The sequence below is a fragment of the Amblyomma mixtum genome, chromosome 4, assembly GCF_055824585.1.
Source record: "Amblyomma mixtum isolate Tamu chromosome 4, ASM5582458v1, whole genome shotgun sequence".
NCBI classification, from domain to species: Eukaryota; Metazoa; Arthropoda; class Arachnida; order Ixodida; family Ixodidae; genus Amblyomma; species Amblyomma mixtum.
The window spans coordinates 96,289,860-96,311,855 of NC_143015.1; the positions used below are offsets into that span (position 1 = coordinate 96,289,860).

Consider the following 21,996-nt stretch of genomic DNA (forward strand, 5'->3'; position numbering starts at 1 on the left):
TTCAGTTCCCAAAATGGTCCTTCCATCGTCTTTCAGAAGACGCTCAGCCCTTCAGAGGCAACGAAGATGCCAGACCTTCTTGATGGAGGTGAGTGTGAGGCTATGTTTACTCATGACGCTGTTCTAAGCAAATATCTGGATGGCAGGTAATTCAAGTTGTAGGTGCTTGAGTCACTTGTGAGAGGGTCAGAGAATAGAAGTATTGTAGTTGGGTCATATTACTTCTTACAAGGCTAAAATGCTTGTTGCAGTTAATGGGGATCCATTGTAGAAGGAGGGGCACAATCATTTTTCAAAGTGGGAACCTTAATGATGGAAGAAATGAGAGCCTAGGTTCACCTACCAATGTTGTGACAAGTCCTCACCTGGACATTTATAACGACAAATCCCGTTGTCAAACTGCCAAGCAGTAAACAGTGGGCCACGGTGTTTCCTTGCATTGTTTAACCCTGATATGTCCGGCCTATCACCCGCAATATGAAGCGTAAAAATGCGAATAATTTTTGTTTCTGCTTAATTGCTGGCAGACATGACCTTTTCCAGTATAATTATCAAAGTAATGCCAAACTCTCAGGAGCCTGAGATGCAGAAGGCATGGTGAAAGAGATATTCATGCAAAACCTGACCCTAATAGCAAAAACAGGTTAAATTATCTGGTATTAAAATGCTGCATTGGCAGTTGACGGTGCAGTTTTGGATTTTTCTCTCAACGTATATTGTATGTGTCGACGTCTTAATGCATAGTTTTATTATTGTCCTTAGGCATTCAGAGATCGTCAATATTACCTGAATTTGTTTATACTGTGATCATCTATTTCTTAATAACTTGTGTATGGTAATGAGTGATTGCTTCCTTATTATAAATAGTTAAATATTTGTTTTCATTACTCTAGTCAAGGGACCCTAAGGAATGAAAAGCATGGAAGTTGACGACTTTCATGCAAAGTTTTGAATGCCTTGGCACCCCAGGGTAAAGTTTGCACTTTCTTCTGTTCAGTTCTGCCGAAGGAATCAAGTCTGGGTAGCTCTCCGTACCCATCATCAGCACTGTTGTGATTAGCAGTGTTTCGGATGTCTCTTGCATCACCCCTAATGCTGCGTTTGTTGCTTTGGCTTCAGCCCCACTGAGCAGCACCTTGAGACACGAGCAAGAGGAAGACAGGGCAGAATCCAGTGTGTGCCCGGAGGAGTCAGCGGACAATCCTTTTTCTATTCTAGACATTGAAGGGGCCACTCGTGAGTCATTTCACTTTCTTTACTGATGTACAAGGGGGCCTTTTTCAAGTCCTGAAGCATGCTTTACTGACTTTCAAAGCGTGCACAATATAAAGGGCCACCTCTAGTATAAACACACATTGAGTCAATTTTTTACTTATTTATTGATTTTTACAGAAAGAGCTGTTTAAGGCGCACTTGCAAATCACATGTAGCTCTGTTGCACTGTGAGGGTGCGAGTTGAAAGAAGAGAGGAACTTGCAGTGCGATGTAAGATGGGAAGGGAGGGCGGAGATGGCACGTGTCCTGATCATGTGCACCAATGACCAGCAAGCTGGCGTGTGGTTGGAAGGACAGTGCATGAGACCTACGTCAGTTCCGGCCGGCGGACGTCCGTCGGCCGTCCTATAGACGTCCAAAGGGACATGTTTGTCTGGCCAACGGACATACACCAGTACATACTCCACAGTATACAGTCGAACCTCGTTATAACGAACACGGATACAACGAATTATCGGATATAACGAAGTGAAAGAAAAGTTTGGTGGGACATGCTCTATTTCTAAGGGAGTTCTATCTGTATAACGAAACGAAAAATTCAAAATTTGACACTGTATCGGTTATAACGAAGCAGTTTTTGTATTCACGGGGCTCAAAATGCGCAAACAAGAAGGAAAAAATCTTAAAACACGCTAAATTTTGATCTTTTGAAGCGCGCGCACCTAAAATGTGTTTGAATCACCCGCGCTTCCGCACGCTACGCCATCTAGGGAGAGCGAATGAATCTAGCATCAACGGCTGCCTAGCACGCGACTGGCACGTGATCGAACCGACGCCCGCTCCTTGGCCACCCCCGCCGTCGCAATTTCCGACCCGCGCCCCGCGCGCGCTATCTGTGCAGTTCAATCTGTAGACGCCGTAGCGGAACGCGTCTTAACAAACAGCAGTTTCGCTTGAAACGAAGATAAAGATATTCAGGGCAGTTGACAGCGGGCGCAAGGAAAAGTCATTGCCGCGGACTTCGGTGTTGCGCCTAGCACTCTTATCTATCTAGATAAGATGGTTGTCCTGAGCGCGAGGCAGATTTCAAACGCCCACTCTGCAGGCGCTGTGAAGAATGACAGCAAGACAGGATGTTGAAGATGCCTTGTTTGCATGGTTCAAGGACGTTATAGCGCGTAACCTGCCTGTGTCTGGTGCCGTCCTTCAAATGAAGGCGAGAAGTCTCACTTCCGTCTGAGGCCACAATGACTTTCATGCAAGCAGTGGCTGGCTGCAGCGATTTAATGACCGCCATCGGATTGTTTGCCACGTCTTGTCTGGCGAAGAAGCAGCCGCTGGCGCCGAGAACTGCGAGAAGTAGGCAGAAAGCTTCCGCATGCAACTGGGAGGCAAGCGGACAATTTCGGCGAGACGACATGGCGTCAGCTGGCGGTTCCGAACGTTACGTTCGAGGAATTCATCTGTGCAGATGACAACTTGGCTGTGGCGCCCGAACTGACCGACCAAGAAATTGCTGATCAGGTGGTTTCCGCAAATGATGCTAGAAACAGCGATGCATGTGAAGATGGCGAAGTGCGAGCTCTCAGCAGCTCCGAGGCCGCTGACATGGCCAGGAAGTTCAGGGGGTACTTCGGGAACCTACCTGTGGCCAAATCAGCTGACATTGGGAAAGCGCTGCTCTGTGTTGATTTCGTCGAGAAATATAACCTGTCAAACAGTGTGAAGTGCCGCCAAACGAAGATTACGTCGTTTTTTAAATAAATTAGTTTTTGCACCTGGCCAGCAGCCCGATTTGTGAGTTTCCTCTTGCTTTCAAGTACGAAATGCAAGGCGAGGTTTCATATGCTTATACCACACGTTAAATTAAAAAATAGTGCATTTTTTCAACCCTGTGCTGTCCATCTTAAAGTACTCTTTACCTGGGCTTATTAGCAACCTTTTCTGTGGGAATTTGAGTGCATACTTTTTTAACGAATATTGGATATAACGAACGAATTTCCGCGCAAAATGCGACTTCGTTATAACGAGGTTGGACTGTACATACTGAAATGGTGCGAATTTTCGTATGAAAAATTAGAAAAAAGCTGTATACTCATATCCTGGGGATATACTCAGCCGTCTATCCCTCGGACGTACACCTCGCCTCTCATGCGGATATACAAAAGCGCATACTGTCTATACGTCCGACGGATGTACGAATATGGATATCTGAAGTCGGATTGTGTTCGTTTGTGTGACCTCGGCAAAGGACGTTCGGATCTAGCTCGTACGTCCGACGGTAATCTGTGGTTGCTTGGGTTCTTTAACCTCACAACACAGATGAAAATGGGACCCAGGGCGATGCCATGGAGTGTCGTGCTCGGGAGCTGGAGCATCAGCGTCAGCCAGGTTCTGTATGTGCACACTGTAAACAACAAATGAAGTGTGAAGTCAAAAATAAAAAAAAATTAAAAATCTACTCACCGCTCACATGCAGCCCAGCTCTTGCTGAGCTTAGTGCATGATGCAGCTTAGTATAAACATTGTCAGTTTTTTTCTGTCTTTGGACCTACCGCTAATCAAACATGTCACCGTTTCTGAGTCTTTGACGGTCTTTTCTTCATTCTCACTGCTCCCGAGACAATGTCCTCGCTGGCAGTTAAGGGAGGAAGAGGGTCTTAGAAATAAATTTTTTCTAATGAAATTACAGCTATGAAATCTTCAGGGAACATATTTTTCATGCTGATTACAAATATGTAATTTAATTTTATGTAGAACATGTCCTTGTGCACTTATGCAATATGTTAGGTAACTTTTGCCGAGAGTTTCAAATAAATTCTACTGCAGGGAACTAGTTAGATTGCATGCCATTGGTTTCTCTTCACATCAAGCTATGCAACAAGGGTGAAATTATCATCCTGCCTGTTATTGAAGGTGAGTTATAGGATTTTAAAATCATCAGTTTCTTCCCGTTCGTGAATTAGCAAATTCAAAACCGTGTAACTCAACTTCTACAATAGGACGATAATAATTTTGCCCTTATTGCATAGTTTGATGTCAAGACAAGCCAATGGCATATGTCCCAGCAAGTTTTCTGCAGCAAAATTTGTTGAAAGCTTTCGGCATAAAGTTACAGAACATATTATATAAGTGCACAAGGACTTGTTTTACATAAAATTAAATTACATTTTGGAATCAGCACGCAGAAATAGATGTTTCTTAGTGATTCCATTATTGTGGCTTTATTAACAAAAATTTTTCCTAAGACCAGTTTCCCCCCTTAACAGTGTTTGCGATGCTGTGCCCAGTAACTGCCCTTTTCTTTTTTCTTCTTTCTCGCCAGCACGACTGCCAGCTAAGGCGTGCAATTTCACCAGGCTTGCTCATCCTGCTTTCTCTGCCTTTACGCTACCACCGGCGCTTGTCTTATTTTGCGACGCTGTTGGAATTTACCTGCAGGTAACATCTGCCACCTCTCTATTGTAACATGACATGAGTGGGAATGGCGTTACTGCAGGGTGAAAGAAAAGGGTTCAGAATTTAAGACACATAGTGTAGAAGGCAATGTTTGTTGAGCACGGGTCTTGGCCCACGATGTGTTGCAGAAATCTGGAAGTCAGCTTCCCTGCATAGAAAAAACCCTTATTGTGGCTGCTGGTCCAGTTTTTAGGGCAGAAATTAGGCGCAGCACTGGAGACTTCTGCAGTCAGCGATATTCCTTGAGCCTTCCCTGCGCGTTTCCACTTTGTGCTGCCATTGTGAATGAAGGGGAGTACGGGATGAAGGCGAAATTTTCTATTTTTGATGTAGTGCATTGAAATTTGGCAAGTTTGTTCAGAAATCCACTGAATGCTTATATACAATGTTTCACTCAAATACGGTAAGTAGTATTGGAATTATAAATTTTTACATGCATCATTGCCATACTAAACTTGCAGAAAATCTGACATGACAACGAAATGGGATAGGAGCCTGCAGTCACTCTTAAGTTTTACCCAAATGAATGGTTAATGCAATCACATCTCCAAATATTTTTGCCAGCCCGATTTTTTTTACTCAGAATGTTAGATCTGTGCTTCTATAATATACCCATTGTCATCATATCTAATTAGTGGCAGTGAGAAAATGAGAAAATTTTTCAGAAATACAGGAACATCTCTGCATAAAGCCTCAATTAAGGAACGCAATGCAACAATCTGCATGAAAATCCATAGAGCCATTGTCATCCTATGTTTTCTGCAGGCAGGGCAATCGGGTCATAAACCTCTTTAGAGAAAACTGGCATTTTCTTGGAGATTTCAGCCAGTACTTTGCTCATCATCATCATCAGCCTGACTACACCCACTGCAGGGTGAAGGCCTCTCCCATGTCTCTCCAATAAACCCTGTCCTCTGCCACTTGCGGCCACTGTACCCCCCAAACTTCTTAATCTCATCCGCCCACCTAACTTTCTGCTGCCCCCTGCTACGCTTGCCTTCTCTTGGAATCCACTCCGTTACCCTTAAGGACCAGCGGTTATCTTGCCTTCGCATTGCATGCCCTGCCCAAGCCCATTTCTTCCTCTTGATTTGAACTAGGATGTCACTAGCCTGCGTTTGTTCTCTCATCCACTCCACCCGCTTCCGATCTCTTCAACGTTATGCCTGTCATATTTTTTTTCCATAGCTCGCTGCTTTGTCCTAAACTTAAGCTGAGCCCTGACCCAAAAGACGCGGGTTCGATCCCGGCCGCAGCGGTTGAATTTCTTTGGAGGAGAAATTCCAGAGGCCCGTGTACTGTGCGATGTCAGTGCACGTTAAAGAACCCCAGGTGGTCGAAATTTCCGGAGCCCTCCACTACGGTGTCTCTCATAGCCTTAGTCGCTTTGGGACGTTAAACCCGATAAAACCAAACCTAAAACCAAACCATTTTTCTGGATATGATTAAAAAGACCTTACTCTCATGTTTTATAAAATTGAATTTTTTTTTTTTTTAGAAATTTTCTCAATCTGAACCTCACGTCCTTCCTTTATGGGATTAAGCGCAGCTATCCTACGCCACAGCTTGACAAGTGCAACGCATGTGTAATGCGTAGGTGCTTTGACAGGGAGAAGAATGGCAGCTGTGCCAAGCTGCTTCCCACCAGGCACATGCAGAGTATTAGGCTTGCAATAGAAGTATCCAGTGCAGCATGACCCAAAAACAAAAGGTTTTTGCTTTGCAGGGAGGGTGACTTCCACATTTCTGTAACCTATCTGTTCTATACATCACTCACCTCATTTCTCACTTCGTGCAGCCATTGTCAAGCAGCTGAAGCTGAAACTACAGAAAAAAGAATTCAATTACTAATTGTGTATTGAATGATGCTGGAAAATTCCTCTTTCAAATTATTTCGCTTTCAAATTATGCGTCATACATCAGTAAACACGAATCGCTATGTGAAACGCGCCAATGCTCAGTACCTAACTTTCAATTGAATTTATTTTTCCATGCAGTTTCGGTTTCAGCAGTCAAAAGATGTCGCGAGTGAGTGCCAGATCCTGTGAGGCATACAAAAGTGCAGTATAATAGCTCCTTGTTCGCTTGCTGCCCTTGTGCCTTCTGGAAGTGTAAGAGCTTGAATGAATTAAAACAACAAAGCAGCAGTTATGTTTCAGTTTTTGCATGCCTTGCGGGATCTCATTCTTACTTGCGGCATCGCAGCCATCGTCTACAAACTGAAACTATAGAAAAAATAATTTGCTAATTGTGTAATGAATGCTGACAAATTCAACATGGTGATCAATATTTACTTATGTCGTACTCACCATTCCAAAGCAACAACACTCCCAAAAATTTGGTGTCACGACTGCTGATGTCTTAGTTGCTGTCTTCCGTAAGGCGTGGCAAAATGGAGTGCGCCGCACAAGTCGGTTGCAAGCCATGATTGTTGTGTGTACTCATAAGCGCAGCTGACAATGAAAGCATAGTGGGCAGATGTCAGACCCATCGTTCAGAACTGGTTGACACGACGTCCTCCATCGGCCTGTCGGCCAGAGCATATTTGTTTCTTTGGTCCAATAGAATCTGGCCACTCTGTGGCAGAATCAGTCACCATGGTGTGAATTTTTCACTACACTCCAAATCGACTGGTAGAATTCAGCTCGACACTGCTATGAATGCTTGGTTTAGTTTTGGCAAGGTGATGAATTGAAGTCTTCGTGTTTATGCAAAAGTTTGCAGTGCAGTGAGAAAGAATTTTTAGAAAGGTAGGAAAATTTGGGGAGTTAAGCTTATCGGCTTAGTGCATTAATCAGCGAAAGCTGTTGTAGCTTTGGTTTAGCCATTCAACCTGGCATTTGGTCGTGGCATCTACATCGGCAGCCGTAAAGGAAAGCCGAGTCGTCCTAATACGAATGCGAATCAACAAAATCTGATCCTCCCACCCTCCTTCTCTCTCTCTCTCTCTCTCTCTCTCTCTCTCTCTCTTTTTCGTCTCACTTTCATTCTCCCCCCTGGCCCCAAAATGTGCAGGGGGTATTTCCCTCTCCACTTTTCCACCTGCCACCCATAGTAGGTGGTGTGTGTTTCATTGAATTTTCACTTAAATGCAACTGATTAAATTCAATCGAATTAATTCACTGTGTATGTAATTAAGAGTTTACGACTTGCTGCAAATTCCAGAGTAGAATGCAGGGCTGTATGGCTAAAGAAAGTTAAGACACCTTTTGCTTAAAGAATTTTAAGGCTTGAAGTTGAATTCAAGACATTGCAGCGAGCAGTAGGAAAGCAAAGGGTTGGATTAGTTTTGGGAGGATGGATAAAAATTAACAGGACGGTTACCACTGTGTAAAGCAAGATTCAGCAAAGTTGATAACTGCTGCACCACTGTGCCAGGAGAGTTATGAGGACTCCCAGGGATATATGAATGTTAAGTAGAGAATGACCTTGTGTATATATGGCAATTAAACCATTACGCTATAGCATCATACCCTTAAGGCAGAGTTTAAGAGTCGCCTCCAATTTTTTTAGCAATGCACGCATCTCAGATTCTGGGAAAGTCCTTGTGGTTGTTAATCTAAAATCTCAACTCTGAGTGACATTTGTGTCAAATCTGCAGGAGGAAGAAAGCAGCTTTGCATCAGAAATTACCTTCAGTGTGTTTAGCAGTGCTTTAATGCAATGGCATTAGCAGTAGTTTAGAAGCTTAATGCTGAGCAGCATGTGATGTGTTAGTCATTATCATCAGTCTTTTATTGCTTATATAAGTGCTGTGAGGATACAACAACATAGGTGATGGCTGCAACGTCAATGAACTAAACATGTGCGTCCACTGTCTGGTGTGCAAAGCCCGCACTCACCAAAATGCTTGCGTGTTTCAGCGTTCGAACAAACGGTCATCAGTCTCTTGTTAGAGATCCGACAACAGCAACGGGATTGTTTGCGTCAGCTGCAGCAGCTGAGAGATCGTATGATGCTGCCTTTGGAGAGAACACCACCTACGGACGCTGCAGATGCTCTGGCTTCAACTTCTTCGGCGGCAGCGAACACGGTCCTTCCCCCTCTCCCGGCACATTCCATAGACGAGCTCGAGGCAGCTGAAGCTGCTGTGGCAGATCGCAACGTGGCTACTGCTTTGGTAAATTTTATTATTTTTTGTGTGTGTTGCAACGACTGCAGCAACGATGAATGCGTGTAAAAAATTCAGGGGGCACTTTGATGATCTAAAGTATGCGACACGAAAGCCTTTCCACACAACTTTGGCTGCTACTGTGACTTGGATTGTCTAGTCATGACTAGTTAATAGTAGTTAGTCATGACTGGTTAGTCATGGGTCATGGCTAATTAGTCATGACTAATTAGTTGATGAGTAACTAGTCACAACTGATTAATGAGTAGCTAGTCATGACTAATTAGTTTATGACTAGTTAATGACTAGCTAGCCATGGCTAACTAGTTAATGACTAGTTAGTTGATGACTGGCTAATGACTAGTTTGTCACGACTACTTAGTTGATGACTGGTTAATGACTAGTTAGTGATGACTTGTGACTAGTAATGACTTTCACTTCAGATGTAACGGACGGGCTGACAGTCATGGCCGCGAGTATGAGCCATTAAAGGTTTTTGCGTACTGCATACTTGGCGTAGTTCATGTTTTAGCAGATAAGTGTTAGGGCTAAGGGCAGTGGCATGTCATGGTTAGGAAGGATGCACTTGATATCCAGGGTTACTGCTAAAAGGGGTGTGTGAATGTAAAAGTCATGAATGAATGAAACCTGGTAAGCGAAGGTATATTAACGGTCTACGTCGAGTAAAGCCTGTTGATAGTAAGCGCTCGTCCCTGTCTACTTCTCTGTCCGTGTCTCTTTTTTTTTTACGCCCCTGTGTCCTCCTGAAAAGTTATGAACCAACATACCCAAATACAAGTACTTCTGAAACCTGGAAAGTCAGCTTTTAAGGTGGTACAGTGACATTTTGTTAGTGCAACGTTTTACCGAAAGGGAGGAGGAGGAAAAAATGTTTAATGACCAAAAATAAGGTGTTGACAGAGCTGGTGGGTGGAGTCCTCAGTCCAGCACCCCAGTAGCCTTGGCCGACGAGCGCACCAGTTGGATGAGCGCTCGCTGGCTGTCCAAAGTGGCACTGGTCAAATTGTTTCTCCCAGTGTTCGGGTAACGTGTCTGGTGTATGTATTGTGGATCTTCCCTTTTGGCATAGCCTGGGGTGCCAGGCTGTACCAAAGGGAAGATCCCTGATACAGGCTCTTTTCGAACGATGAAGGGCTGAATGCAGAGCGAGCACTTTTAAAATACGTTAATGGTTGGAAGCTGCAACAAGAGATAAAATGCACTTGTTGGGAAAGCGACTGCTTTTCTGCTGTCCTCACTGCTGTTAATAACGCTTCTGAAGAGATTTGATGGTGGCGTTTAATTGTAGTTAATGATGAAGCTCTCTGATCTATTACTAGTTTCTATCATGTATTGAGCCTTGTCCTACGAGAAGCTAATACCATAAAGACCATGGTAATGCAATTTTATGCTTTGGCTTGCAGCCGACTGAAAGTTTTGTTAGAAGAGTCTTTTATTTTCTTTTGAAGCTTGGCTGTTTAGCTCACATGTAGTGAAAGCTTCTCTCTTGCCAGGGTGCGTGAATGCATTAATGGCTTGCAATGAAGACTGACAGTTTACAATTCCTTGGCACTCATTCTGTGCTGAGTGCCATTTTGTTCAGATGAACCCAGGTTTATCCCGTTTTTGTCTGGGTGTTGCTCATTTTATGTCTTTCTTTTTGTGAACTTGACACGGCCAATTACAAGTGTATGGGATTCTGACTACCCAGTATTGTCTTAGGATGCAGAGAAGAGGCCATCCTTTCAAGGTTCAAGTGTGCAAAATTATTAGTGACGGATCTGGGACAGTATAATGTAACGACTCTGAAACTGATTCCCTTCCATTTTTGTGTTTCCTTTCCTTCATTATTGGTTGGGGCAGAAACGTGGAGGCTAACAAAGAGGGTTCAGCTTAAGTTAACGACAACGCAGCGAGCTATGGAAAGGAAAATGATAGGTGTAACGATAAGAGACCGGAAGAGGGCAGAGTGGGGGAGGGAACAAATGCGGGTTAGTGACCTCCTAGTCGAAATCAAGAGGAAGAAATGGGTTTGGGCAGGGCATGTAATGCGAAGGCAGGATAACCGCTGGTCCTTAAGGGTAACGCAGTGGATTCCAAGAGAAGGCAAAAATAGCAGGGGGCGGCAGAAAATTAGGTGGGCGGATGAGATTAAGATGTTTGCGGGCATACAGTGGCCGCAACTGGCAAAGGACAGGGTTAATTGGAGAGATATGGGAGAGGCCTTTTCCCTGCAGTGGGCGTAGTCAGGCTGGTGATGATGATGATTATTATTGGTTGAACCTGCACCACACTCTTTGTTATTGACTTGAGCCTTGTAATGGTGAGGGCATGGAGTCACTTCAGACAGTGACAAGAAGGCAGAAAATATGGGAATTGAATGCAGTCAGTGCAGCATCATTTACAGCGTTCAGCACAGGTGTCTTTTCAAGAAAACTGTGCTTAATATCTGAAAAGGACATGCATTTGTGTGGCCCAAATATCATGTAAAAGAGATGTTTTGCCCAACTTTGATAAAGGGGACTAATTCTCCTTTAATATTCGTATGCGTCAAAAAAGATTAGGTATGCAAAACTGCAACAAACATGAGAAACCCAACAACGTGGAGCCTTCCTTCTAAGGCCCTTGTTAGCTCGTAAACATTATTGCGTCACGGAAGAACTGCGTGACAACTGCGGGTGTTTTGTTTTAGTCAACTGTTGACATGTAGTCGCTGTGGTCTTGATTATGACGGTTGAAGACGTGCTTTTTTACCTGATAAGTATTTTTTTAAAGGAGAAAAGAATGCCAACCAAGAATGAGATAACACGACATTTCGGACATCTCTCGTATCATCAACCGCTGGGTCGCTGAACGTAAACTGTGGATGTAAGAGGGGGATGGGTTCCGAGGGAATGCTTAACATTCCCCTGCAACTGTTGAAGCCCATTGACCCCGCTTAGTGACCCGGTGGCTGCCTGTAGGAGAGTTTAAAAAGCCAAGCCACACCTCGCCCACAGTCACGCCTGATGAAGGAACTGAGTAGGTTCGGAAACATAAATAAATTGGTTTTTGAGGAAAGGAAATGGCGCAGTATCTGTCTCACATATCTCCGCGGACACCTGAACCATGCCATAAGGGAAGGGAGGAAGGTAGGAGTGAAAGAAGAGCCGTAAGGGAAGGGAGGAAGGTAAGAGTGAAAGAAGAAGCATCATGGTAAATTGGTTTTTGAGGAAAGGAAATGGCATAGTATCTGTCTCACATATCTCCATGGACACCTGAACCAAGCCATAAGGGAAGGGAGGAAGGTGGGAGTGAAAGAAGAGAGAGAGAAAGAGGTGCTGTAGTGGAGGTCTCTGGACCACCTGGGGATCTTCTTTAACGTGTGCACTGACATTGCACAGCACATGGGCGCCTTGTGCGTTTCGCCTCCATCGAAACGCGGCCGCCGCGGTCGGGTTCAAACCGGGGTACTCTGGCTCGGTAGACGGGCGCCTTACCACTGAGCCACCATGGCGGGTAGAAACATCGTGCTATCTCATTTTTCGCTGGATTTCTTTTCTTCTTACTTAAATCAAATTTCTTTTCCAACCAGACCGACAGACATCTCTAAGATATCTTGTTTTGAGTATAAGGAGAATTGAATGATCATTGTACATTTCTTGCTTGTTTTCAGCGAAACCGTCTTCTCCGCCTGGATGGAACGACCCTGAAGAAATTTGGTGGTGGCGTCATGACGGCCATAATGGGTATCAGAGTGCAACAGCTGTTTAGCTTGCACGGCAAGAAAGGGAAAAGGGCATTCATCAACATGAGGCTGTGCTCTGTGGCGACAGGTATGTTTAATTTTCAACTGTAGTGCCTCATTATGCTTGCCTGCAGGTGTTGCTGCTCTGCTGTAGTAAACATTTTTTCTGCACTTGTATCCACTGCGGTGCACAAAATGCAAAGGCATGGACTGAGGAAAAGACAGCGCACCTGTGTTGACTGCATATAGTTTACAGTAAGCCCTTGTTAATTTGAAGTCATTGGTGCCACGAAAAAAATATTTGAATTACCCAGGTTTCCGAGTTAGCTGAGCACAGCAAAAAGCAAATCGGACACGGGCAAAAAAATTTTGCTATGAAAACGCGCTATCTTTATTAGTCGTACTTTTGCAGTTACCGTATGTTGCTGCGTAAAAGTCGACCCCCCAACTGGTAGCCCTTGCTTGCCAAAAAAAGGCTGACTCCAGATATACTGTATAAACGCGTGTAAGGGTCGCACCCGTGTACGGGCAGCACCCTTTTTTGCAGAAGGAAATATTAAAAAGAAAGATCCGTGTAGGGGCCCCACCCAAACTTCCCACGACCCACGCGGGAATAGCTTTCAAAATTCACGCCGTGGCCTCCGTGGTCAGCTCCAGCCGCAAGCAACTATGCGCTTGATCGCAGAGCCCACGCATGCACACAAGAGCTTCCAGGTGCCGCCCACAGATGGCGCCCAAGGCCGCAGGTCATCATCATCATCATCAACTTTTTCCTCCACCGCGAGGTCCCGCTATCCATATCGGTATCACCAGCTGGAAAGAACTTTTCCTTCCTCCATGTTGTGGCTTTTAAAGGCACGGGAGTTGTGGTAGCGTGTTAGTTCACCGTAGCTATGGCTTTCGTGTGCTGCTGCCGAGCGCTGCAATTTTAGCACAATGGGCAAACACTTTAATAGCTATACGGCAAGCGTGCGGCGGGCAGGAAATTCGACGTGGCCAAGAAGTGCGTCCGACGATGGTGCAACCAAAAGGACACATTGAGGAACACAAGCTGCAAAAAGCACGCTTTTTGAGGCAAGCCGTGCGAGTTTCCTGAACTGGAAGAGCTGCTCTGCTATGTGATGGAAGCGCGGAACAATGGCTATGCGTTGACCATGGACATGCTGCGCGACTTCTTGTGGGATGAGCAAGCACCAGAGCTATAATGAACTAGACTATCAGAGCACAGCACCAGCTCAGAGTCGGAAGACTCAGCGAGTGACGACTGAACGCACAATAAATGCCGCTCATTCCCTGATAATGTGTTTTTACTTTTAAAAAAAACATTCTTTTTTCGTATATCGCGTATATGGGCTGCACCCCAAAAATTGGCCCTTGAATCTGGAAAAAGAAAGTGCGGCCATTGCGCGCGCTTATACGGTAACTCGATCCCCCCAGTCCCTGCTTTGTCCCGCCGCCACAGTACTGTACTGTAGACTGCTTTTTGTACTGACAGTAGTGGCAGCAGGGCTGTGTAGGCTGACGCTTCGAATTATCTGGGATTTCGAGTCAGCCAAGTTAACTGCCGATGTTTTACTGTATTTCCACACTCTGTGCCACATATGCATACACAAATAAGCCCACTAGCGGATGCAAGGAAAACAAGAGGCAGAAACAATGTGTCATGTCCCCCTATGCAGTAAAGCGTGTGAAAAAGCCTGTCACAATTAAATCACCAGCACAACCCTGCTAAAATATGAACAGGCCTTAACACCACATGAAAAGCCTGAGACGCTGTTTCCAGATCTCATTGCCTAAGAAGTGGTACTCTTTGCCATTTTATAGCAGACCATTGCAGTTTTGTAATCCAATAGATAACACTGGAGGTGAATAGATAACACTGGATGTTTGAGTGCCCTAGACTCATTCTTTATTCCGAAATAAGCTAGTGAAATTGAGACTGCAAAGGACCTCGATGACGCCATTTAGGCTTTACCACTCTTCCACGGTTTTATCTGGTTCCATCTTCTGTCCCCGTTTAGGACGTGTGCAGCCTTAAGCTATGCGGAGGTGCTTTTTGGGGGGAGGGGGCACGTGTTGTGCCCGAAGCCGCCCAGACGTGGCCGCGCGTAGTTCGAATTATCCGTAGAGGAACCGACTCGCTTTCGAATTAACGGGCTTTTTTATACACAGATATCAAGTAGGGTAGTACGAATTATCGAGGTTCGAATTAACAAGTTTTCACTGTGTATAGGTGTGGTGCAGCGCACGGCAGTTGCAGTCAGCAGAGTTGTGATGCCTTTCTGGTTGTCTGTGCCTTCATTTTATTTTTTGTGCTGTGTGGTGGATACAAGCATGTGGAACCGAGTAACCTATTAATTCGTCCTGTTTCTTCGAATGCGTTCTTTAATGTACACTTCTTTTGTGCAGATGTGATTTGCGAGAAGGTGGGAGTGGACCTCAGCGATGCGCAGGGCTTTATTCGGAGGTGGCTGCCGGGGTCGACTGATCGAGGGGGCGGCAGGAAAAGGAGATTTGCCGAGTCGTTGCTGTTTTGAGAGCCCCTGCAGCCAGCCGCCTGCACAACTATCCCGAATCGCAGCACTGGCTCATCCCCCTGCGTGGAGCCCTGCACAGAGCCCTACACGGGCATAGTGCTTTCAGTGTTTTAATTTGCAGCAGTGATTAAAGAATAGTGTTTTTAGTGTTTTAGTGCATAGCAGTGAATAAAGAATTATTCACAGCGCAGCTGTTAGTGCCTTGTTTTTGGGTTGGAGTGGTGTCGGTGGTGGCGTAGTAGACCGAGTGATCACCCCATGCACATGCCTTGCCGTCTTCAGCTGGTGTCAGTGCCCACCTGTAATCACGTGATTACAGGTGGGCACTGAGGACACGCTAGCTCTTCTCCAGGATCAGGTGACCACTCCGTCCGTACATGCTGTGCGTCACGCAACCTTTGTTGTCATAGGGCGGGTGGCACATGTCATAAGACGCCGCCATACGCCTCTTGGACACTGCGTGTATGTGCATAAGTTAGGTAAAGGAAGGCAGTAGCAAGCAGCGGTGTGACACCAAGTCAGTACCATGAAACTCAATGAGGGATTATGATACTCAGTGACCGTAACAGTAAAAGCGCTGAGAAGATGCAACTGGGAAAGCCACACTGACATTCTAAACACTGCGTGGAAAATAACCGGGGAAAAAAAAATCTCAATATTTACAATGAAGGAGCATATTTTTTCCATGTTCCATTTTTGGAACATTGGCATTTCCCATATACAGAATTCTGTAATCTTGTCTGACACAGCTCATCTCTTTTCACTGTGAATTTGTCATTCAGTTCTGAAGACAACCTAATTGCTGCCTGCGGTGCTTTCACAGCATATAGCGAAAACTATTACGTTGGAATCATGTTTTCTGTCGCTATGCGAGCTGTATCGCGCACTGTACTTCTGAAGCCATGGTAGGCAGGAATGCATTTCCTGAGTAATGGCTTTTACATCATAGCTATGATACACACGTCCCACAATGATCCACGCTTAGCCCGGTTCCGTGATCTTGTGACAACCTCTGCTTGTGCCTTGCGCTGCCTTCGCCGTCTTCAGGTGAGGTGTGTGACCACACCTTGCATGCACAGGGTCTCTCGCTTGGAGCTGTCTTTGCCATCTTTGGGTGGTACACTTAGTGGTGAAACACTTCTAAACACCTCTGGGAGTACGCATGTAGCTGTGAGGTGAGAGCCCGAAAATGTGTGGTGGGCTCAATATACACATATTTGATAGACAGAATGGGACTGCACTTGCACCAATTGATGTAACAGAGGAGACTGTAAGACAGTATTGCCTATCTTTGAATTTTGCTCCTGGCACATGTCAATGTTCCACAAATGGAACATTTGCCAGTGGAACTGCTGCCAGTGAGACCGTTTTTTTTTTATTTTTTAGTGCAAAAGCCTTGCACTATTGGCCTCATGACCTGGAAAATGCCGGTGTGTGGTGTGGCCTCTGAACTACAGTCACCCGCTGCGGTGGCTCAGTGGTTACGGCGTTCGTCTACTGAGCCGGAGTACCCGGGTTCGAACCAGACTACAGCGGCCGCGTTTCGATGGAGGAGAAACGCAAAAAAGGCGCCCGTGTGCTGTGCAATGTAGGTGCACTCAGCCCTCCACTTCGGCACCTCTTTCCTCCTTTCTTATTTCATTCCCTCCTTTATCCCATCCCTTATGGCGTGGTTCGCCCACCGCTATCTACGAGCCATTTTCCTTTCCTCAAAACCAATTTTCATTCTTGTGAACTTAGTCACGTGATGCGGGAAATAACTGAGAATGAATGAGGGTTATCTTGGCCAATCTGGAGAGATAAAATAAATATTGCACAGACTGGGTCTCGAACCCGCGGCGGCCCGAACAGAACAGCTTCACACATTTACAGACTTTAGGCAAAAATATTTTTCTTTTACTCCATTGGACAAAAAAAATGAGTCAGCGATCGAATATCGAGCGTTAGCCTTGGAATTCTACAGTCGAGCTCGCTTCCGTTCTCGATCGGCATGCAAAGTATTCTCGTGAAGCAATCATTGGTCTGGATCATCGGATGCTGCCCGGCAGCGGCGATATAACGTTGACGCACACGGCCTGGTGCCCCCCTGGAATTTCGAATATTTTTATGCACAAGCAGGAAATAACTACACAGCTTGATTAACACGCTTAGGTGATAGTAAGTTTTCGCATTTTGCTTATGAAGTTTAATTATTTGTTTATTATTAAAATCCAATGTATGTTATCCAAACCTAGGACTAATTTGCTGTTTATAATTTTTTGTTTCATGTGGGTAGTTTATACCATAAATAGTGTTAACCTACCGCCTCTCCCATCCCCGGCCATCAGGTCCCCCCCCCCCCCTGCAAGTGGTTCAGCGGAGGCCCTTGGCGTTAACTGCTATGCGGCTACCACTCTGGTTTACCATTTTGAAACTATGGCTCCAATGACCTTGGATTGCGGAAAACATGACCTTGAGAAACGCGACTATAGGAGTTCTAAAATATCTTGCCCTAGAAACAAATTTCAAGGCAATGCGTGGTATATATGCGTTGCTATGCAGCGGCCACGCTGGCTTGCCATTTCGAAACTATGGCTGCCATGACCTTGAGAAGTGTGACTAGTAGAGCTAACGCTCTAAAATATCTTGCCCTATAAACAAAATTTAAGGCACTACTGCGATTTTAATCTAAGCAGTTTGACAGCGAATTATGTGGTCACAAAGAGCATTAGGCAGTGAAATGATTTCACATAACGCCCAGACGGCTGAACGCGGTTTGTTGACACATTCTAACCGATGCGACGAGTAGATTAGATGGTTTAAAGGCACCCTGATATGATTTCGATGGGCATATTATGCCGCAATATATCTGTAGAGGTGGTCTTTGTGGGTATTCAAGTCAAATTTGAAACCTCTGCGCGGACCCTATCAATTAGAATGAGTATTTAAAAATTGCGGCTCGAAGTAGCTCGCTACCGATTAGGGCGACCCTGCGTCCCCTTCCGCGATGACGTCAGTGGGCAGAAGAACAAGCCTTCAAGCTCGCCCTGTCTGTCCACTGACGTCATCGGGGAAGGGGAGCCAGCGTTGAGGTGTGTCGCCCTAATCGGTAGCGAGCTACTGCGAGCCGCAATTTTTAAAAATTATTTCTAAATTATATAGTCCACGCAGAGCTTTTGAAACCTGACTTGAACGCCCACAAAGACCACCTGTACTGATCTGTTGCCCTAGCGCCATAACCACAGAGCCACCGCGGACATTTTTCAACACGAACACATACTCCGAGAGCTCGTTATCCACAGCGAGAGCCGGAAAAACCTCTTGATCGCGCTGGCAGCCGTCGAAGACAGTAATTGGTCGAAACGAGAAGGCCAGCGATGGCGGAGTAGTCACGTGACCAAGTATGGCGGCGCCCATGCTTCTGCGCTGTAAAGCGTCTATACCGTCAACCGCCTTCAACTCCGTTTCACACAAGGTTTCACACTTCTGGTGTGCAACATTGCGGAGGCTACGCAAGTATTGGACCCGTAAAAGCATATCACTCCGCTGCGTATCACTTGTCCTTTTCATAGCCTCGATGAGAGTTTTGACGAAAGCATGGAACTGTATAAGACGACGTGCTTGGCATTGCTAATCACGGGCAAGGTGGGCAGGCGTTCAGTTATGACGTTTTAGTAGGGCTTTTTGACGGGCTAGTTGGTACATAATTATATTGTTACATTAGGCGGTGCTACATTAGGCAGTGTTACATTAGGCGGAATATTTTAAAGGCTGTGCGCTATAAAGACGTTCACAGGAAAAAGGATAGACACGACCTGCCTTTCCTCATAGAGTCCTGACAGAGACGACCTGATAGAGTCTTTCCTGTCGTCTCTATCCTTTTTCCTGTGAACGTTTTTCTAGCGCACAGACTTTCAAAGACTGTTTTAGCGTACCTTCTCTACCGTAACAAGTTATACGTAACTTGTTACGGTAGAGACATACGGTACGGCACGGCGAAAACGAGTAGTGATGTTGGCAGATGCCTTAACATTTATTGCAAACAAAAATACGCATGCGTTGCTAGCATTTATATGCAGTGAGATGTGTTTACGGTGCTCGGCACCTGACCCGAAAGACGCGGGTTCGATCCCGGCCGCGGCGGATGAATTTCGATGGTGGCGAAATTCTAGAGCGCACTGTTCGACGTCAGTGCACGTTAAAGAACCCCAGGTGGTTCGAAATTTCCGGAGCCCTCCACTGCGGCGTCCCTCATAGCCTGAGTATCTTTGGGACGTTATAGTTAGTTAGTGGGTATTTGTTATTAACAGAAATAAAAATGGAAGGAAAGGTGTCGCTAGCCGCGGCATCTGCCATTGCCTTGACAGATGCCGCGGCTAGCAAACCCCCACAAACGTTCGCCGCGGTGGCTCAGTCGTTATGGCGCTCGGCTGCTGACCCGCAAAACGCGAGTTCAGTCCGGGCCGCGGCGGCTGAATTTCGATGGTGGCGAAATTCTGGAGGCCCGTGCACTGAGCGGTGTCAGTGCACGTTAAAGAGCCCCAGGTGGTCTGTATTTCCGGAGCCCTCCATTACGGCTTCTCTCATAGCCTGAGTCGCTTTGGGACGTTAAACCCCCATAAACCAAACCTTCCCCATGGTTTCGGGAACCCTTTACGTCGGTACTTTCCAAAGGTAAACGACCGCGTGAGCTCAAGAACTTGCATTTTATCCCTTTGTAGGGCAGAGGGACAAAATTGTCCCGCTGGTTTCAAGTGCCGACAAGAGAATAACGGTGCATTTGCGGCGAATATTTTCGCATGCTGAATATCACTGAACTGTGACGCAAACCATTCAGCGTGTTTTCATCCTTCGCTAATAGGCATCCTTGGTGTGCTCTGCGTGTTTTTACACGCGCAGGTGTGCAGTTCAACGTGGACCATTTTGCCAGGAAAAAAGCGTTTTTGAAAAATTGTTGATCTTTTGAGCCTTCATAATTCTGTCTCGTAATGCTCAACGATTTTCAGTGCTAATGCGAGTTTTTTTTATACGGGGAAAAGACTCAAGTACGAATACATACCTGATGTGAGGTGTTTACGAAGTAACTGGCGCAAGTATGTACACTCTCGCGCTCAATTATGACTTGCAACACACGAGCGTGGGGCCGCAACTCTGGTGGTGCCAACAAGCGGCATGCTTGAAAGCAAAGTGGAAGGATTCTGCTGTTACACCAGTCATCCGCATCTCCCGCGTCGTCTGACCTACGCAATCTGAGATCAGTTGCGACATGCGCCTTGCATTGTCACACAATTGTCGCCGCGCAAGCTTTGACGATGCGATAACGCTATGCTCCTCTCAAGACTAGACGGCAGAGGGGAGAAAGGTCTCTGCTATAGAAGAGCAAAATCATTGCCCTTTGATTTGCAAGCGCGCCGTTCGCCAGCCCCACCATGCTTCCGGTAAGCGCTGCGGCCACGCTTCCCGGCGTTGCAAGTCATATTGAGCGCGATAGTACGTACCCCATTATTCTACAAAACCAGTGGTCGAAACGGCTTGAAAGTGATGTAATTCGATTTTTATAGACATCCTGAGTGCACTTTTACTATTTTATGCATACGACAGATGCACACAGCTTGCTTTTTACCATGCTCTTTACAAGGGTTACTCTAGAGTGTTATGTCTACGCTCCAGTGCATTCGGCAGCAGGAACCAGTGATAGCAAACTGCAGACGAAAGACCATTGCTATGTGTTTTTCAATGCGATGCTCCGAGGCGGCCTGCTCAAGTTGCCGCGCTCTCAAGGTCACGAACGGAATCAAGACATGAATCGGCAACTTTCCGCGCTCTGCACCGTTGCTAGGGGCTCGTTGCTACGTGCGACTTCACCGCGAGTGATAGATACCGCTCCGCAAGTCAGTGCGGCTGTGGCAGTCGTCCGGTGGCCGAAGTTGTGTTCGGTAGCGCGAGTTCGCGTTTCTGCTGCAGTGCTGTGGCCGGAAGTAGGCGGCTGTGTGCGTACCTGGGTACCTATTGCATGGTGCGAATCAAACAGACGTTAGTATGAAAGCGTCGGCTGGGAGTGACGACCGGGGGGCGTCGCTTACACGGTGGATGCGCCGGACTTCTCGACAGCGAAGTGAGTTGTCCCTTTTCCCGCTCCATGAAGCCGTTGCAGCACTTGTTGCTAGGCTAGGAGGTTGTGTCTCGTTTCGGCTGCTCGGGGTCAAGTATTCGGCGCTTGCATTTGAGCTCCGTGTTTCAGATATGATTGTGGAAATCAACTTTGCCGAAGGAGGGTTAGCAACGGAAGGCTAGGAGCTGCGCTTGTGGTTCTTCAGAAGCGTGAATTCCTGGGCGAGTTGGTTCAAGTTTTAGTAGCAAAGAACCAGCGAACAACTAGACGCAGGAGCTGAAGAAACGCACACACACACATGCACTGTCTCGCCTTTTTTCTCGACTTTCGTGGAAAGTTCAGGTCTTTAACTGCGATAGTACTGGCGTTGTTAACTTTTACACATTTTAATTACGCATTACTGACGTTGGCATTTGGTTGCTCTGTTGGTAACCCGATTTCATTTCACTCGAGAGCTGCCGCGTGAAGTAATAAACATAAGTAATAAGCATATAGACCTGCATATTTGCAAACAAACGAGGTGGCGCTGCAGTTTCTAGCGGGCTGGCGGTAGGCAAAAGGCTAGGGAGCGCCTTTGTCAGCGCCTTCGTCAGTCTGATTTCGTCTTCATCATGTGGCTAAGCTAAGAAATTCCATTTTATGTATGCACAGTCGTGCGCAAAAGTGGAGAGAGAGAGAGAGAAAGAGAGCTTTATTTCAACAGGAATTCGGGGCACGCCCCAGGGTCCCCGCACGACCCCACTGCACTCAAGTGTTTATGTTCCTGAGGTCCATAACACTGGCAGCACGGCCGGTGGCGATGGTCTGCACGGCCGGGTCCTCCGAGCGCAGCAGGGTCTCCCAGTCCTCCCAAGTA

General features: G+C 46.1%; 1 protein-coding gene across 2 annotated transcripts in view; it reads left to right on the forward strand.

The window, feature by feature from the left end:
* Nucleotides 1-15,132, forward strand: part of LOC149347512 (uncharacterized) — a 30,573-nt gene extending 15,441 nt beyond the window's left edge. For both annotated transcript variants that reach the window (XM_089585595.1, XM_089585596.1), the window contains exons 6-10: nt 6-88; nt 1,120-1,236; nt 8,538-8,794; nt 12,441-12,600; nt 14,922-15,132. In XM_089585595.1, coding sequence (XP_089441721.1) covers nt 6-88; nt 1,120-1,236; nt 8,538-8,794; nt 12,441-12,600; nt 14,922-15,049 — 745 coding nt within the window. In that variant the 3' untranslated portion in view covers nt 15,050-15,132. The remainder of the gene's footprint in view (nt 1-5; nt 89-1,119; nt 1,237-8,537; nt 8,795-12,440; nt 12,601-14,921) is intronic.
* The last annotated feature ends 6,864 nt before the right edge of the window (nt 15,133-21,996 follow it).